Here is a 19,984-nt window from a genome sequence, read left to right on the forward strand (position 1 = left end):
AAATGATCAATACTGGAGTTCTGCATGAGGGAGCCATCTCACTCTGTGTTTATACAGTCAGACACAGAGCAAAGAGCAGCTATTGTACAGCCGCGCTGGTGCTGTCAGTCAACGCAGGGCAGCACTGCAGGGGGTGGCCGGGCATCTCACGCACACACACACAGACGTTAACGCTCACATTACGTTCATCAGCCTGTTCCCAGACCTTTGAACAGTGAGTTAGGAGAGTTCTCAGAAACAGACACTAAGATGTTTCCTTTTCATGATAAGATTATACATCATTTCTTACGAACAATTGCATGATTGACTTAGTCAGTTTAAGCAATATAATTACAAACAAATTCATATTTTGTCCTCGGCTCCATGCAGTTTAGTTTACTTGGCAAAGGTTCTGGGACGTTTGCTGCAGCAGAGGTTGTGGTGCTTATATATTACAATAAAATCAATGCCCCTGTTTTTTTGGATTAAATTAACATGCAGTCAATAGATACCAAGAACAATTGTTGATAGAAGTACTAAGTGATACGAGAAACAGAAAATCCCATTAACAATACTGATTATTGACACTTATGATGTAAATAGAAGTAGTAAAAGTAAGTAGCGGTGTCATAATTATATTTACTGGTAAGTCAATGGAAATAATTGAAGACAACATATATAATTTTTATCACATTGATTTGAAACAAATTTCTCTCAAATATTTTCTACTACAAATCACATGTGCGGTTACAGTTAAACTGAAGATAGATTTTGAATGGTAAACTGAAGAGATGGTGGTTGGGTACATGCAAAGAATAGTTAAAATGCATGCATCGAAAGAACCATTCACGCAGACTTTTTTTTCTACATTTAAATGGATTATTTTGTAGAAAGTAATCCTAATGAACAACCTTTCTTTGACAAGTCAGACTCATGGATCCGTCCCAAACAGAAGAGTGACGGTGAGCGACATGCAGCCAGACTCTCACAGAGGGAGGGATTCCCTCGTAATGGGCTCTGACTGAGAATAACATGCCAGACACCCCCCCATGTGTGTGTTTGGCCAGGACTAATCTTATCAAGGCTCCATGAATTCATCATGAGGTGACTTCAGCTCTCCAGAGAAGAATCTGGAGATGAGTGCTCGACAGGTGATCCATCCACGAGCGATCACCGCCAGCGGGCAGAGAGACACTCGTGTTTACCGTCTGTCGGTCCATTGCCGAGCACCACTAAAAAGCTGTTTGTTATATAGATAAGAGCATGACAGTGAGGTGAGGGATGTCTGCAGGGTAATTGGAAGGTGGTGATAAATTATGTGTTTTAACATTTCCTGTTATGTCTGTTGCCAAATTCAAACTAGGTGGGTGAGTAATAATAATCGTCCACTTAAAAACAGTTGAACCAGATCCGACTCTCCTGCCAACGTTAAATTGCTGTTTGTACAACAGTTTAACTATGAAGGTATAGCTTTTTTTCTGATAAAGTTGGTCAAAACGTATCTGAAGTTTCCCAATAATAAATCCAACTGTGTAAAGCATGAATGAATGCTCAGACTTACTACAAACTGAAAATGTGTATTGCTTATATTGAGGGCCATGTGTTCTCCTCTACAAGTCTGGTTTATAATTAATATGCAAAGAAAGGTTTCTGTACAGCTTAAATAGATTTTCAAAACCTAAATCCTGTAACTGTGATGTTAGTTTTCAATAGATACGTTGTCGTAGAAAAGGCCTTTGTCCCCTTGAGACTTAAATTACAGCCACTTGATCAGTGTTAGGCCTACTATATCTCGTTTGAATGTTGTTTGAATAATGTCTTCAGGGAGATGGGGGTTAGGAAACCATTTGTTGTGTATGTGTGTGTGTGTGTGTGTGTGTGTGCGTGTGAGTGTGCATGTGTGTGCCCAGCTGCATTCTCAGCTCTCTTTGCAACGTTCTCTGGGCACATTTGTTTGGAGTGAGGCCGTCCACTTATTGACACTTGTCTCCCTTGTCTCTTGCATGACAATCAACGCAATAAAACCACGAGTGGAGCATACACTGTTCAACAGTTACCATAAGAAAAAAAACACAAGCAAGGGGGATGAGTGTTTACCTTCCCAGGGCATGAAAAGAGACGGAGAGGGAGGAAGAAAGAAAAAAAGACAAGGGTCATCTCATAACTCCAACTCCCTACATGCAGTGCAAACACACAATGACACGCATGCTCTCTACACTTTTGGTGCCTGCTTGTAAGCTGTGAAGGACTTCATGACAAAGAGAGGAGAAAAAAAAAATATGCTGATCTATTGACACGTTAAAGGAAGGAAGATCCCCACGTTTTAGAATGGTGATGGCACCTTTTCCCATCGTGGTAACATCTGGTTTAAGGATTTGCCTCAATATCCACTGACAGAGCCGTGAACAAAGGATAGCCCATATGGGACGGGACCAGACACCAGGACATCCTGCTTAGGGGACAATGCCCCCCCCCCCCCCCCCTCTACTGTGCTAAAGTGATAATGCTGTAGCAACAGGGCTGCTGTCAGCACCTAGCTTAGCCGGGGTCCAGAGGGGGCCACAGGTCTCAGCACCATGGGAGCGCTGGTCAGGATGTGCAACTTTTCAACACCTCCCAGAGAGGAATATCCTTCTGTCAAATGTGCTTGTATTTCAATTGCTAAATATAAAACAGGGGCTCAGAGTTCCTGTGACCTTTCGGTAGTAATCATTGAGGAAATTGTGTAGAATGCTCGTTGTCTTTTGTAACGCAAAGAAAGATTGACTCCAAGGAATACAGAGAAATATAGATTGTTGTCAATGAAAAATCTAAATAAACAATCCGAATATGTGTAATTAAGAGGTGAACATGTCGAAAGCTTGAGATCCAGTGTAGCCACTAATAGTACTTAATAACTTCTGCATTCCATTTAGATTTACCAGTGTGTATTGTGGCTCACTGACATGACCTCCTGTGCAGCCAGATCTCCAAAACATGTTTGTAAAAATATATACGAAAATCGTGAACATACAAATTCGTAGTGATACATACTAAATAAATACGGACTGCAACTGATGACGTCACCCTATTCAAAGTGAATGGGGACCTGCACCCCGTAAACACACCTCGTGAAGTCTAACGATGTAAAATAAACGTGTTATGATTGCATTTTTAACGAGAAATCAATGTTAAATTGTAAGAATACAATACTAACCCTAACCCCTTCAAAAAATGGCGGAGAGACGTTCACTCAAGAATCCAACATGGCGGAGAGACTTTCACTCAAGGGGCGTGGTTAACCACCGCCAGCTAGTATGCATAGTTGTTATGTCAAATATTTTGTATACATTTTTACGAACAGGTTTTGGAGATCACGTTGTACTGTGATGTGACAATGGGTCAAAGAGTCTTTGTCACATGTCACCTAACCACACACTGCGAACAAGTACACTTAAATACACACTGCTTATTAGAAGAAGAGGATGAAATACAGCCACAAATGAACAGTCGGTTGCATCTTGAGAAGACACACTTGAGTCATATGACTGCACATCATGTTTTCAAGTGTCAAATTGGGGACAAGTCTGTGCGTGTGGTGAGACGCATGGGTGGACCACGCACACACACACACACACACACACACACACAGACACTTGAATGCAGTCCTGGGTGGGGGTCACTAGGGGGTAATATTGAGTCATATTTTAATTTGTTTAAATACTAAAGGAAATTGGTATTCACCACCAATTATCACACCGAAAAGCACATGACGCTGCATATGACATCTCTCGTATTTTGTTTTACTCTTGTTGCTTGCATTATTTAAGTAACCGCGAGACTTGCTGCTGCTGAAGTCCGAAACCAGAGCTGAAATAGAGCAACAGATGCAGTGAAAAGACGGGGATGACCCCGTCACTAGATGAATACATAAATCAAGGCCACCAAGGAGTCTGCAGGATGACCTCTAGCCCTGTCAAGAGAGCCCTTAACTTTCCCTTGTGGAATCTGCACCAGTTGCAAAGGCGGTAAGCCACAAGCCTCATGCCTTGAAACGGGAGAAGCTGCTGAAAAGCCAAAACTGGCCTCAGAAATACGTTCTGTGGACAAGCAGAGAGGAGTCCACGCGGCAACCCTGTGATATTTGATCAGGCTTGGCGCGTCCCATTGCGTCTGAGCCTCACCTCCTCCGTCTGCACACACCCAACACCTCACAGCCAGTCCCAGGGATAAGTGGTCCCTTGCTAAAAATACAGAGAGAAGACTGAAGCTTCGAGGGAGCCAAATAAGAGCGACTGGTGGGAGGAGGAAAGCACGGCTAAAGCATGAAAACAGAAATGAACACCTGATAATAAAGTGTCATGGAATTAAATAGGAAGTGACACAAAAAATTCTCTGACTTAACCTCCCGTCTAAAACAAACACCTGCACACTGTGATGCGCAGTCACACGTCTGGGAACCATTTGGAACAGTTTCAACGTTTCTTAGTCAGGTTTCACTCCATTCAATCTGTCTGTCTCCTCGTCTGTCTCTCCCTATCAGTCCCTCTGATTCTCAGGAAAACAGGTGCAAGTGCACAAAGAAAACAGTTAAATGCTTGAAGCACGTTACAGCCCCGCCTTTCCCCAATCGGCAGAACCTGCGGCAAGAGCATGCCAAACATTTCCTTGTGTCCTCTTAGCTGCAGCGTCTTCACATTGAGGAGCAAATATAGCCGGGCATCCGTTTGAAAGTGAGAGCAGTGGAGCTCTCAAACAATCCAAGGGGCAGAGTGTTTCAGCATAGAGGACAACTGCAGCTACTTTTCTAAAGTTAGTTCTTTTCTACTACTACCAAAGTACTACTAAAAAAAGTATTACAATAGTTGCAGATGTCTCATCGAAAATTAGGAAAGCAGACAATAGTCCTTAAAATAAGTGGGATACAAGAAAATTGTACTAAATCTTGCATTACCTCCTTTTTTAATTTAGTTAAAATGATCAATGGTCTTTTAATATGTGATTATCTGTTCACATTTATTAATTTGATGATCTTGGCGGTCAGCCCTGGAGGGGTTTTAATTTAAAGAGGGATTAAAGGAGTGTATTTGGAGTCCTGCAGTCACGCATGAAAGAAGCAGCACTCGCTGTGGGAGAAGCTGCCTATAAAGTGCTGACTAAACAAGGAATGCAACAATGGCAATTGGAAATTTGGAGGGAAAACTGGTGTTAATGGTTTGGCGGCAACGTCGTCCGCTCGTTCCTCCATTCAGTCGCTAATGAGAATGATAATTTGTGGCTCCTCTGACGACCCCTACCCCTTTCAATAGCGACTTCTCCCATGGGACGCGATGGCGAGTATCCCCGAGGGACATTCTGTCCTCTATAGGAATCCTTTTCTTTACCAAAGACGGATTCCCGCCAGTTTCTTTTTATATAAGATTTATAATACGAGTCCATGTTGGCACCGAAGTGAAGCATATATACCAATAATGCAGAATTGAGAATCCAACGAGCCCACATCTGGATAAATAACACTAACACCAGCTGACATCTGCAGAAGGTCCTACATCTTCTGCCATCGGTGTCATCAGCATGTTAATCCTGCAACTGTTTCTTAAACAACGTTTAGTCGTTGCAAAACAGTAACATATCGTATTCCTTATCATTTCCCAACAACAGAGCAGAACTCGAGGCTTTAACCCGACTCGCTCTCAGCGTGCTGCTATTAAAAAACAATAGGACGGACTCAAGTCAACTTCCAACATCCCTGGTGTTTGCACCGGACCGCGGCTCGCTTCTTGGCGGACACGCGTGCGTGTGTGTGTGTGCGTGGGTGTGTGAGTGTGTGCATGTGTGCGTGTGTGTGTGTGTGTGTGTGTGTGTGTGTGTGTGTGTGTGCGCGCGCGTCGGCCTCCTCACCTCCGCAGAGCGGCTGCACGACCGGCGCTGCCAGCGGGGATTTACTGACTGGCGCAGTGCCCGGCCGCAGGCTGACTAGTTCGCTCGGTTCTCACGACCTCAGCTCGTACAAAGGCATCTCTGAACTATTAAATCTGACACGAAGGCAGAAGAAGCGACCGCGGAACCCACACGCGGTGCCAACACGATGTTTCGGTATGCCTCAGGGGAGGAGGAGGGTGCCTGCGCGTCGCCGGCGGCGGGTTTCGGTGCGCAGTTTGCGCCGGTGTCATCTCCAGGGCACTGGCACACTGCGGGGAAGTGAGAGAGCAAACTAATAACAAAACGGTTTGTTAAAGAAAGATGAATATCAGGTGTCGTGCTTACGTATTGGCCAAGAGACGGGAAAGCGTTTTTTAAATGTATTTATTTTGGCAACTGTTTTTGGCAAAACCTTTCCTGGTTTTTGTATATCTTTAATGTGCCTATTTTCCAAAATAAAACACTTTCTTCACTCATGTGCCAATGCCTGTTTACTTATTAACAGAAGTTTCTGAGTTGACAGAAGTTTCCACACACACACACACCGTCTGAGATTGATTTTGTGTTTACTGGAGGTCAGGGCTAAGAAACACTTTTAAACGGACTTGGATAAAAGCGTCCGCTAAATGACTTGATGTTGTCCCGTGCCGGCGGCGCGCGGCGTCCGGTGGAGTATTAAATGTCGCGGGGTCTCGGGCGGTGGTCAGCGGGCTGTAACCTAATCCCGAGAAAAGGGGCCCGCGGACCACATGTGGCCGACACACGGCCTGCGCCGCGCCGCAGACACGGCGCGCAGTTCCGAGCCCCACTCGTCAAAGAAAGATAAGTTTACACTGAGATAAACAGGGACAAATGGGGGGGTGGGTGGGGGGCACCGGGTGTCGGGGTGACCTTTAATCCACTGCAAAAAAAAAAAGTGAGCAAGAAACCAGGGCACTTCCAAAGGAAGTCATTATCCGCCCAAAATATTCGTCAACCTGCTATACGTTTCTTTATCTTCCTCCTCGCGTTTCCCCGCCATCAAAACAAAGTCTGACCGAGTTCCCCCGTCTTCTCGTTTATTGAGGGTGTAACAATTGAAACAACAAGCGAGGATCCTTCCATGTTCTCCTTTCAGCGAGGCAATCTGTTAGTGACATTAACCCCTGAGCGCATTTCCCAGGGCCATGAATGGGGTTTAAGACTTGTCAAAGCTCCCGCTGCATACAGGATGAGAGCCCTTTCTAACTTCTAATTACCTTTATGGCAATAGAAAACTATACTCCCCCCTCCCTCAATTGTCCGCTGGGCCAGATGCAAGTCGCTCCCGCCAAACTGGTGACAAGGTGGCCACTTTCAACTTGGTTGATGAATTGATAGGAGTTAAAATTGGGACAAAAGTGACAGCAGCTCCGATTTGACCTCAGCTATAAGCACCGTGCGTATTTTACGCATGACTCCAAAAAACTACAAAATGACCCATAATACTCGCAAATAGTATTACAGAACAATATGGATGATAGAAACAGGCTGTAGACAATACATTAACTTCTGAAAAGGAATTTATTCAAACGATGGGGGCATCACCCAACTTTTGGGCATCACCCAACAACCCAAGTTTTTTTCTTTTCAACACAAAATAACAACGTATATAAAACACAGCTTTGGTATAACAATCAATAACAAATCTGTACAAATCTAAAGTATTTTCATAAAAGGTACTTCATAACAAAACTTTTTTTCCTATAAATCTTCAACAAGAACAGCATATTTATCACTGACATCCAAATGTTGGAATCAGATGATAAATTAAATATATAAAAAAAAGAACTTGTGCCAAGTAAGGCAACGCTTGTTCCATAAAACGAAACAATGATAACTACATGGAGAGGGGGACATTAAGTGGTTAGAGTTACCGTCCTGTAGCGAAAAAGTCACAGGTTAAAACCCCCCACAACCGTCGGTTGTGCCGTCAGTGAAAAGTCTAAACTGGAGAAGTGATGCGAGCTGGTTTGACGCGAGTCCTCCGCGCTACCAAGGCCTCCACACGGGCTCGTTGCCCTCCGAGCCCGCGCCCACTGCGACCGGACTGACCGCCTGGGACCCCACGGAGAAGGACGTCATGCCGTGGATCGGAGACGCTGCGGTCGATCCCGAGCCTCCGTGCACCGGACTGGCGTTGACCGTAACGGGCACTCCTGCGTTCGCGTAAAGCGGGATGACGGGGGCTGTCGCGGAGGAGAACGCCGGGTTCGGGATCAAAAACGCAAACTGTCCGTCGCTCGCGGGCACGAGCTGAAAGCCGCCAAAGACCTTGGGGGAGATGGCCTCCGCGGGGCCGAGCTTGGAGCCCATGGCGGCGGCGTTGAGGGGCAAGCTGGATGGCAGCTGCACGTGCAGCGGTTGCGCCAGGTGCGCCTGCTGGGACGCGGCCTGCTGCGGGTAGTTCATGGACATCATCTGGCCCATGCAGCTGGACAGGTGGTTGAGGAGCCTCGACCTCACCTCCGTGTTCACCCCCTCTGAGGTGGACAGGAAGCGGGTGACCTCGTTCATGCACTCGTTGAATCCGGCTCTATATTTGCTTATGACGGTGGCGTCTGCTGAGAGTGCTGCTGGGGGGGGAGAGAGAAGAGTACAGGGCATTTAGAGACGCATTTTGTGACTCCCGCAACAGCACACTAATGCTTTAATAGTTGTTTTTTTGGTATCCACTCATTTGACTGAACGTACCGCTCATCTGGACACGCTGCAGGTTCCTCAAGTGCTTAACTGTCATTTCCAGGATATCTGCTTTCTCCAACTTGGAATGCCTGGAGCTCTGCAAAGGGAACAACGTGACAAGTTGAGTCTCTGTTCGAATGAAATGATCTTTGAACGTGAATGGAAAGTAAATGCATCAAAGTGATCTCAACTTACATCTTTTTTAAGTGCGTCCAGGATGAGAGTCTTGAGCTGCCCAAGGCTTTCGTTTATTCTGGCTCTGCGCCGTTTTTCCATGATGGGTTTCGACGACTGCAAAGAATAAAACAATTCCACGTTAACTTCTTGATCTCCGTTAACAGGAGTGCATCAAGTCGAATACCGCACGTCAGGCTACAAGACACTTGTTAACAGTAAAACCAAAAAAACAAACAAGAAACGTACTTTTCGATGTTCGCTGGCGCTTTTGGGTTTGTCCGGCGTGTGTGTTCCGTTTGCGGGGGCGCCGGCGAGAGGGGAAGCCGTCTGCTTCTCCATAGTGTCAGCTGGCATTGTTCACCAAACCAGGAAAACGCGTGAAAAAGTAAATCCTCTTTGGAAAAAAAAGCTCAAATCGTTCAACTGCTAAGTCGTCGGGATATATACGCGAGACGCCTGGCGGTCCCACCGGTTCGTTTTTTTTTTCTCTCTCTCTCTCTCTTCTGTTTTTTTTGTTGGGGTTTTGCGTCACGTCGCTCGTTACCAATGAGCTGTCATCCGAGTTGAGGAGCGTGCGTTGCGCCGTGCGGGGCGAGTCTCCGCTTCTGCGGTCGACACACGCCGCGGCGGTACTTATAGACGGCTCGCGTGCTCCCAGTTCGTGTGAAACCCTCTCTGCATTCTTTCCCACACTCGCCTCAGCCAATAGCAGAGAGGACTCACCCATTGGGCGCGGGGCAGACCGCTGATTGGACAACACCCCCGCGGGCCGTCGGTCACGCGCTGCTCAATCAGCCCTGCAGGGACAAACAACAAAGCGGAGCGAGCAGCAGCGGCCGAGCTGTGAAGTGATGAGGGAGGGGAGTGCGTGTGGATGTTTGCTTCCAACTTTGCTGCGTGCACGTCAAAAATGTTATCGGCTGCCGCTTGTGTGTGTGTGTGTGTGTTCAGAGTACTTTCATGTAGAGTCCGCAAGACACTGTGCAGCGAGGAGTAGAATAATCATTCATTAAAGGGGATATTTAGGTGCGAATGGCGTGTGTTGCAAGTGCCCCGATACCCGAAGGACATCCAACATATTCATTTTTGTTTCATATAAGCGTGTATTTCCTTCCTACGGTCGGAATGTCTGTTATCAACAACGTGTATTTTTTTTTTCAAGCATACACAATGCTCGCCCCTGCATGCCAACAAATAGGCATTATCTATTTTTAAGACTCCTCGTGCGCCTGCAAGGAGGAGACCTCTGTTGAGGCACGCGAGGCGGTTTGCAGTAGCACGCAGCGAGCCAATGGAATGCGGCATGGCTATGCAAATAATGCGCAGCGCACTCTGATTGGCCTCGTGAACAGCTCTCTGTCAATCATCCGGGTGAGGAAGCAAGAGAGGAGGAGGAGGAGGGGGAGAAGGGGGCACATCTGTCCGCGTGCCATTTGCCTAAAGTCTTCTCCGGTCCACGCAGAGCACGTGGCAAAACTCGCAGAATACAGCCTGGGTACCAAGAAGCACAATGGCCCGTGTCCTATTACCTGGGTAGAATACAGTGATCGGGAAAGTAGTTTTCCATACAGTACAATGTGCACATGTAAATCCCTACGCTGGATTACTCACAGGACGTGTTGCGAATATATTTGTGACGCAGTAAATTTCACTTGAAGAAGAGGCAGTTGCTCCTTCGCACTGTTAACATTATAACATTATAATATCACCCATGGAATGGAGATTCCCCACAATAAATATATGTATATATAAAAGTAAGCAAAATCAATAAAACCCAATATTAATGTGTCAATATTAAATGCACGGCTTTCGTGACATCCGCATGATGCACATTTAAGAAAAGAAAGTAAATAATGCAACAGCATATTTTAAAGATATTTCCCCTAACATTTAAAGTAACTTTGTAATTATGTTAAAGCGTTTTAAATGGGGTGTGAGCGGCGGTGTTTGGAGGAGAAGAGCACCATCTAGCGACTGATTTGTGATGAAGCTAATCGACTTGACGTGATGGATTTCCTTTAACAAAGTACCCCAATACAGACATTCAAGGTCTACGCTTTAATGAGATCATTTTAAATGGATCCTGCGTGGACTGTGGCTTAATGGAATAAGTGTTTATGGATACTTACAGCGGGTGTAATGATTACTGATAGGAATGTCCCTATTATATTATATAGTGTTTTTGCAATTTCTATAACATTAGATGATTAGGTGTTTATTTGCTGTGGCATATAAACTATTTTTTAAAAATGAGAAGAACTTGTATTGAAGGAACAAAAATATTTTTTGAGCATTGTCACAAAAATACCACAAGGTGGCACATATGTGTTCAAATAGGACAATTAGTAATAAACAGAAACTTTAAAATGTGAATGCTATTTTATATGCTACTCTATATTTCAACTCATGCTATCAGAGTCTGGTGGATTCATATTTATTCTCATATCTGACTAATGGTTATTATGTCTTATTTTACTCAACAGTTCAAGTTAATATAAGAGCGAAGAAAAGTATAATAAAGGTGAACGTGGGAAAGTAGGATATAGTTACAAGAGGAAAACCTGTGAAAGAGCCTGCATGTGAAATCAATGTGAATGGACAAACATCTAAAAATATGTTGGTGAAAAGCAGGTGTGCTTCTTAAAAAACACAATGGGAAAGTTTCCGGTGACCTTCCATAAATTTGCAACCGTGACACAGATGGAAGCTTTATGTGAGAGCGCTGCAGATTTCCATGTTAAATCAGTTGGTGTAGAGCGACAATAGGAGCATTACGAAGTCTAAGGAGGCGTAGATGTCATAGTAATCTTAAAACTGATGACAAAGTCTGTGATCCTCTTTTAGTGAGCAGTCTATTGAAACAGGCCAAATGTAATAAAATTTTGCTAAGCCCTGCTTCAGTCCCGTCTGCAGTAGAGTATCGACCTTTGTTCAGTGGCTCATGTGCCCCCCCATGGGTGAGCGGTGCTGAGGCATGCCGGACCCTTGTTTACCCAGGATCCTGAGTCTCAAGAGCCAGCTGCGTGTGCTTGGGCTCACATGGCCTTTATTTGCTTTCGGATCGGCCCAAATGATGCAGATCTAATTCTACAGAGCTCCGCACAGATTACACAACTGCTCCCTGCAGCAGTGGAGTTAATGCGATTTTGGGTTGATAATTCTGTGGAGGTGAAAAGCGGCACCTGTTGAACCTGATGCGAAGTCAGAATGAGTCTGAAAACTCTTGGTGTTATCCATCAATAATTCCCCCCTCTTCGTTCCTGCGTTTCAAAGATCCTGGGCTCAGACAACAAAGAGAGCAGGAATTCCCCTTCAACTGAAAGAATCTTTTTGAGTGACTCCGTCATTAGAGCACCATTAAAGCTGATGCCGCCATCTCGGGGAATGTAAAATCACTGCTGTGTAATAAGAGACAATCAACATTCACCGCAAGAGCCAAAAGTACTTGTTTTCTGACTTGGCTTTCTGAGGTGGTCCGCAGGAGGACATGAAAGGGTCAAAAGGGAGGGAAAAGCTGTGTTTGAAGAGTTCAGCAGTCTGTCGTCCAGATCCGGTGAATGCTCAGCAGCTCCTTTTCAATTCCGCCTTCTTAATTTGTTGTTGTACAATGAGCCTGTGCACTTCTCCAAAGCCATGCGCAGAATGCAGAGGGAGAGTCAATTATATCTGTATTAGCTGGTGTCGGCTGCACAATCCCTTTACACACACTCCCCAATCGAGTGCAAGTAGCTGTGTTTACCACGATGAATCCCAGGCGCCGAGCGGGCACAGCGCCTGTTTGGGTGGCTTTTGCTTTGTTTCAGATACTGTGGCTGTTTCAAAGAAGCAAAACAGAAAAGAGACGAATCAGGATTCTGCAAAAGCTGAAACAACTGCCTTTAGGTGCATGAAACGCTTTTAAAAAGTTGTCAAATATGGGTAAGACATATACGTTTAATCATTTTAATCATTTACTTTGAGTATTTCCATTTGAAGTTTTATATTTATATATTATTTTTCTCCGCTTAATTTAAGAGATAAATATTGGACTTATTTTTAATTATGGAGTTTTAGTTACTTTTTGCTTTGTGAATACAAGATAATTAAATGACCTCCTCCTCTACCAACCACAACTGTACGATACAACTTACATTTAGTAAATACTATTCTAATACTATAATACAATCTTTTGGGGGGGAGTATCTGTTCAACTAAGGTGTCTTAGTCAACATTGAGGTATTAATGCCAGTTCAAAGCTCATAATTCAGGTGCAGTGATGCTGCATCATGTATCAACGCACTGATCTATATCTATAGTCAAATATAAGTACGCTGAGTCTAAAGATAGTGAAGTCAAATTGCACAATAGTGTTTTTCCTGCTTGCTAAAAACACATTAGTACTTTTATTTACTTAAGAAACTTAACGACTTTGAGTGGAAATACAACTCTTTCTTAATGAAAGAATCGAAATATTTACACCAGCACTGGTGACACAAATTAAAATCCAGATACACGATGACGATCAAGACACAAACACGTGATTTTGTTGTTTCCACATCAGAGATGAGTGCAGGACTTTTAAGGTCCTGTTAGTACCTGTTGGTGCTACGAGGTTTCTAAAACAAGTAAGGCCAGAAACCCAACACCAGCAGACCTAAGCTTCCGAGTGAAAGGCCACCTGTGGCTTCTGCATTCAACTCCCACTTTAAGTAGAGGGATTTGCAGAATACCACAAACGCAGGGTTGATGGTTTGTTATGGAAAGTAATTAAACTATATATTAACAAATATTTGTGTCATGATGTTTACCCATTTCCTCACAGACATTGGCAAGCAATCTGAAGGGATTTTCCGCTTCCAGGACGAGACATTGTGCGTTGTTGCTAGGGACTTCTTACATTTTGGGAGTGGCCAGATATATTAAAAGTTTTTTTTCACACTCATCAATTGTGCTGGTATTAAAACAGCTTTTTTTCCCCAGTCAACTATTGAGTGTTTGATGTATTACCAGGACTGCAGGGTGCTTTAAAAGGGGTCAGAATTTAAATATATTAATATGAATTTCGAAATATTTCTCATGGCATTACAGGGGCGGGTGTGTTCAGTCAAAGGCTTCAAAGCTGTGTGTTTGCACCACAAACGTGAGGGAAAGTGGTATTTTTCATGCACTTTCACTTTATTCTTCCTTAATCTCATTACTCTCTCGGCTGTTTTCATACCTGCAGGAAAAATCCTCAGATCAATTATATTTGCCTCACTTTTCAAGCGGCTTGTTGTCATTTTGCCATCTGCAGACCAGCATGTCCAGTACAATGTGATGTATTCACTGAGCCTCTTTGGCTTTCTGAACAGAGAGGGACCCTTTTCTCTTGCTTCTCGCCCCAATTCAGGGCTTTCTTCTCCCTTTTAAGTGGGCTGTTGATGAGGTTAGTCTAATCAGATTAAGTCAACTCACATTGCTCTCTGCAGTTTGTTTTCCCTCCAAAGGCGTCCTGACATCTCCTATACTTTTTCTTTATCCTCCTCTTTGCACTTTTCATCCAGGCTTCCACCCAAAAAAACCTTTTCAGCAGAGGTCCCAATGGACTCCTTTATAAACCAGAGTTCCCCAATGATATAGGTTATTTAGAATGGGTCACTAGACCGCTATGCATGGGAAAAGGCCTTTAAAGTTGTGCAGTGACGCATTTGGACATTTCCACTGGTGTCTGTGTGAATGCAAGAGATTAGGTAAACACAAAGCACTAAATCAATTTTTGTAAATTGCTGGAACCTTTAATTTGATTCCTAAAATAAATGTTTTAAGGAACTTTTGTAAACTACATGGCTAATACAATCTACACTTTTATCTAGAAACTTCGATGAGAAGTTAATTTTCACGGCCAACTTGTTAAATACATTTTAAGTGTAATAAACACGATTTTACGTTCTGATTTAACAAGATGTGAGTGTTTCACACTGAGGCTAAAAAACATCACTTACCCTGTTAAATCATCAGATTCATTTGGTGTTTTTTCTCTGAAAATCTCTACTGTCTACTGAGATTGTATGTTGGTGTGACCATATTGTCTGTTTAAAACAAACTATGTTTTGGAAAGAATTTACAGAAACTGTCATTATAATACAAATATATTGTGTATATATTTTTATTACGATGGATGGGAATAGTTTCTGTAAACTTCAAGATGTGAATATATTTTTTGATTTGATGATTTTGTTGTTTTGAAAGAACAAAAACAACGCAGTGACACCAATATTTAACTATGTTTTTACAATAACTGTGTACTGCTTATAAGTACTACAAATCGAATATCTTGATTTGTTCACTTTTAAACAGATTTAATCATTAGAGGAAGTCACTAAAGGAGAATACGGTTCGGAGGGTTCTTGACCCCCCAATGAAATCAATTAATTTTCTTTACATTTGATTTGATTAATACGCACAGATGCCAAGTCAGGAATAAACCCCCCCACCTGTAACTGTAAAATCTCAGAAGTTCTCATCAGTGATGTGCCGTAACTTGATTCCCCCGCTAATAACAGGCTTACAAAGACAATGAGCACAATGAGTACAGAGGAGGTCTTTTCAGATGACTTCAGAGACCCCTTAAGAAAAGACATGGCAGCCCACCGACTGAATGGGAGCTGTGGAACCATTTCAAGCTAATGGATCTGAGAGACTGTCCACATAATTACATTACAGCATTTCAGCAGCCCTTTGAGCTCCACACTTGCAGCGAGGGCGAACCACAGCACTTCATTCATATCATAGCTGCACGGTGGAATGTGCTATGACAGATATGGCCCTCTTGGGCACTCTTGAACAAGGTTGCGCTCCATGGGACGGGCAACCCCCTCGTCCATCTGCATGCACGTTCTCGGGTTTGAAACAGAGGGTGGGCAGTGGAAAGACAAAGGATCAAACGTGGAGGGCAATGGAAATCTAAAAATCGACTTAGTGTCAAAGGAGTGATGTTTGAGTGCAACATATGCATACGTTCCTGTTAACCTTAATTTGTCCTTTTCATTTTATTTCCTGGCCCCATTTAGCACACATTAAATACAACCGATTGTACAGCTTGTTTTATAATGTGCACAAGTTTATGTTTTGTAAATTATATCATGGAGCCAAGAAAAAATAGTTTTGATGTAGACAAATGCAAGCTGCAGGGAACACAGTTTATTGTTTAGCTTCACAAACACCTACGCCGTGTCCATCCATATGATTTTGTTTTAAGCTGAATCCATCTCTCACTGTCTTTGCAGCCTAATGAGTAAAAACGTTATTGTGAAAACTACAAATATAAGTACTAATTTAAGAAAGGCTTTATTAATTAATTTGACTTTAGACTAATTTTCACTGTGGTGGAAAATAACCAATATTCACAGAGAAATGCAGGCGGTAAATCTGCCTTTTTCCTCTGAGTTTGTGTCTAATTCATTCCAGCCAAACCAAACATGTTTAAAAGGAGAACAAGACTCATCACAGGCTGTGGTGAATGCAGCTGAATAAGTTGAATAGGCGAACACAGACCAGAAAAAAGCACATTTGTCGCCACATTACCATACCAACTCTTCAATGAGTTTTGATTTATAAAGAATCTCTCCAAGCCTTCACAGGTCTAAGACGGATGTTTTCTCAATGTGTGACCGAAAGCGTAAATTACACACAAAAGTCAAAATCTGGAAAATCTAATATGACACAAAGCACCAATTTTAAGATTTCCCTCCCTTAAAGCCAAGATACCATTGATCTTTTTGTTCAATTTGATGGTTGAAGAAATGCTTTGCTCTAGTTTTTGGGGCCAAAAAATTCTATTTTTTTTTATTTTTGTGGAGGAGTGAACTCAATGCAAATCAATCCTTTATTGATTTCACTGTGAATAACTCAAGTCTTTGCACTTTGTTTGGAGCCTGTGAGCTAAACAAAATCATAAGAAAAAGTGGAGCATGTGAATGTTTATTGGCCGGTGGAAGAGAGAGATGACCCCACTCATCGCTGACAAAGACTCCTTTATGGCGTCGGTGTGAACCCGTGACGCAAGGCTATTCCGTTCTGACTGACCAGCACCACAGGAGATCCAACATGTGCAAAAACGGTGCCCCAATAAAACAAACTCTTTTTTACACCAATAATGGAGTTTAGAGAACCGAAAAAGCGCTGAGGGACGACGTGACAGGCTGCAGGCTGTGTGGCAGTCTGTCCGTCACACACAGATTTATTATCATCTTATTATTGTCAGCTGAGGAATGTTCCAACTTCTTCCTTTATTAAGGATCAAGTTATTGAAATGTACTGCAAAATGTAAAGCTGAAGGAGAACACTGAGTGTAGAGATATAAATCTGTGTCCTCAACCTAGGGAGTGGTGCTGCACATGAAGAAGCAGCTCAAAGATAGATTAACACACCTGAATCGAACTTTAGGTTGAGTTGCTTTGTGGGTAATGTAAGTACCAGCCAGGCTATACTATACTTGTTGGGTAATACCTTTTAAACCTTTTGCACTGTTGAAAGAGCTGGGAACCAAATTATTTATAGCCAGCAGTGGTTTGACAAATAAAGACTTTGACTTCTGTCCTCAGATACCTGTAATAGTTCCAGACTTTAACCCTGTTATTACTTTTGGGCTCAATTTAACCCCATTCAATGTTTAACGTCTCAAAATAGATAATTCATATCATTTTCTTTGCTTCATATTTCAGGACTTTTCCTAATTTTATGGGGACAACTAGGTAAACAAAAAATGAACATGATGATATGTTTGTACACATGTTGTATGTTTTTGCTGTATAAAACATATAAGGTTGTCCACAGGTCAGTCCAGCCTGATCTCCAAAACCTGTTCGTAAAAAATGTATACAAAAATCTTGAACATACAAATTCGTAGTGATACATACGAAATAAATACGGACTGCAACTGATGACGTCACCCTATTCAAAGTGAATGGGGACCTGCACCCCGTAAACACACTTTGTGAAGTCTAACGATGTAAAATAAACGTGTTATGATTTTTAACGAGAAACCAATGTTAAATTGTAATACAATACTAACCCTAACCCCCTCAAAAAATCCAACATGGTGGAGAGACGTTCACTCAAGAATCCAACATGGTTCGCCATGTTGTTCACTCAAGGGGCGTGGTTAACCACCGCCAGTTCCTATGTATTGTTACGAATTTGTATGTTCAAGATTTTCGTATACATTTTTACGAACAGGTTTTGGAGATCACGTTGGTCAGACACAAAATCTGCACCTGTAAGCCCAAGCACTTGCACCTGCAGTATATTATCCAATATTCTACAAAGTAACACATTTGAACCAATTTGGGTTTGGTGGGGGTTGGAGCTGGGACCGATGCACGAGGAGCCACTGTGAAACTGACCGCCTGTGAGTGCTATGAACGTTTGCACAGCAGCCTTCTAAAGCATTTATCTTGGTGCTTTGGGTGCTTTCTTATTCTGCTCTGTCTCAACTGAAAATGACTTCTAACGAAAGATTTTCTGCCAACGAGGTGTTGTCACAGCCCTTCGACCATGAAAGGGACATAGAGGAAAATGTGTCGGAGACAAAAGATGATGTTGAGGAGAATCCTGATTATGAGGCATCCTCCTCGGATGAGAATAAGACCCTCATTGTTGACCCTCCTGTTGTCTCTCAACCAGCAAACACTCTACTTTCCAAAAATGTAAAGTTATTATGGTCCGCCTCAGTTTGTAATGTCATGCAAAATGGTTCCAGGTTCCGATAGATACGCTGTCAGCCATGACATCAAATCAGCACTTGAGCTCTTCATAACACCATCAATCGAAAAGGATTTACTACTTCAGATGACAAATGTAGAGGGATGCCGTGTACGGGGAGAGTTGGAAAGATTTGTATGTGAATGACTTGCAAACTACATTGGGTTGCTCATTTTTCATTTTGGTAGGAATGTACAAGTCAAAAGGTGAAGGAAGCAACAGCAAGCCTTTGGGCTGCTGACACTGGAAGGGTAATATTCTAAATTTAAATGGTATGTCAATCACTGACATTTTATTCTGATCCGCATATTTCTCCATAGTCGCTTAACAAGTATTCCCGGATGTTTAAATGGGTGGGTTTAAAAATAAATAAATGAATACGCTATTTAGGTAGTCAACAAACAAAGTTCTTAATACATAAACCTGCGGTTTAAAAATTTCATTATGATCATTTTCTGGGTGTTTAAATTGGTGGGGTCAAATTGACCCCAATGGTAAAACATGTTAGTAAATTTATTTGAAGGTAACAGGAGGGTTAACTTAACTAGCTCTTGATCTCTGGCTCAAGCCCTCCAAACTTAGCATCGTGTTGATTTAAATCTGGTCTTATAACACAGTTCTACCAAACAGTTAAACACACTTTTCCCTGTAAAAATGAGAGAAGATACTCGGCTCTGAATACCTGCACTGGAATCCCTTTTCACCGCCATGATCGCATGAGACGCTGACTCTGCCAGACCCTGACGGGACGACGATCCCTGACTCAATCCTGTATGTCGTGGTTTCCTTGCTGAGCTCAGGACATTCCAGAGGGTAAAACAAAGGACACACACCAGCAGGACAAGTTGGCAAAGACAACTACTAAGTCCGTTGGTCATTAGATTAACCAGAATGGAGCAATGAATATCATCAAAGTCCCCTCCAAACCCAAAACGCCGCCGCCCTTCATTTTCCCTCTTATGTGGAGATTCACACACTTCACGGTGCGCACCGTCCCTTTAACTTTTATTTAGGGCCAAACATTGCAGAGGAGACGATTTGTGTTTCTGAAAACATCGTGTATCAATCACATCAAAAGCCCAGGAAACAAAAGCAGAAGGCTGGCAGCATCAGACAAACACTCCCATTAGTCACTGCAGTCTCTTTCACGTGTATCACATCGCGGACGAAGGAGGGGTTGTTTACAACGGTGTGTCACACTGTAAAGGCGAAGAGAACCTACCGCCTGGCCCATTCAACAGGCACGGAAACAAGTGGACTACTGTAGTCAATTCCAATAAACACAGATCAAAGAGCACCAAATGGACCTCTGTGCCGTAATGCACCGTGCGGCACAAGCTTTTGCCGTACAAGATCCTCACACAGCTTCCCACACTCATATACAAACTCTCCATTAATAGAGTCTGAAACGTGTGATTTTACAGCTCCTCGCTCTTGTGTTTCTCTTCCTTGTCCCATCCGCAGACCCCAGCCCCCTGCCTGGTGCTGACCCAGCCGGCAGACC

General features: G+C 43.1%; 1 protein-coding gene across 2 annotated transcripts; it reads right to left on the reverse strand.

The window, feature by feature from the left end:
- Positions 1 to 7,403: 7,403 nt before the first annotated feature.
- Positions 7,404 to 9,459, reverse strand: her9 (hairy-related 9). 2 transcript variants are annotated; one of them, XM_040194255.2, is made up of 4 exons: positions 9,007 to 9,459; positions 8,779 to 8,874; positions 8,593 to 8,680; positions 7,404 to 8,471 (listed from the first exon to the last, which is right to left on the reverse strand). In XM_040194255.2, the coding sequence occupies exons 1-4, from the start codon at positions 9,112 to 9,114 to the stop codon at positions 7,891 to 7,893; spliced, it is 873 nt and encodes a 290-aa protein (XP_040050189.1). In that variant the 5' UTR covers positions 9,115 to 9,459; the 3' UTR covers positions 7,404 to 7,890. The 2 variants fall into 2 exon arrangements, with proteins under 2 accessions (XP_040050189.1, XP_040050188.1); XM_040194254.2 differs by having other exon boundaries at positions 7,404 to 8,474; positions 9,007 to 9,455.
- Between the last annotated feature and the right edge of the window lie 10,525 nt (positions 9,460 to 19,984).

Source organism: Gasterosteus aculeatus, chromosome 2 (assembly GCF_964276395.1).
Source record: "Gasterosteus aculeatus chromosome 2, fGasAcu3.hap1.1, whole genome shotgun sequence".
NCBI lineage: Eukaryota > Metazoa > Chordata > Actinopteri > Perciformes > Gasterosteidae > Gasterosteus > Gasterosteus aculeatus.

Coding starts and splice junctions, on each gene's coding strand:
- her9 (XM_040194254.2), bottom strand. CDS start 9,114: ATGCCAGCTGACACTATGGAGAAGCAGACGGCTTCCCCTCTCGCCGGC. Junction 8,875..9,006: donor GCGCCAGCGAACATCGAAAA/GTACGTTTCTTG, acceptor TATTCTTTGCAG/TCGTCGAAACCCATCATGGA. Junction 8,475..8,592: donor GCAGCGTGTCCAGATGAGCG/GTACGTTCAGTC, acceptor CTCCCCCCCCAG/CAGCACTCTCAGCAGACGCC.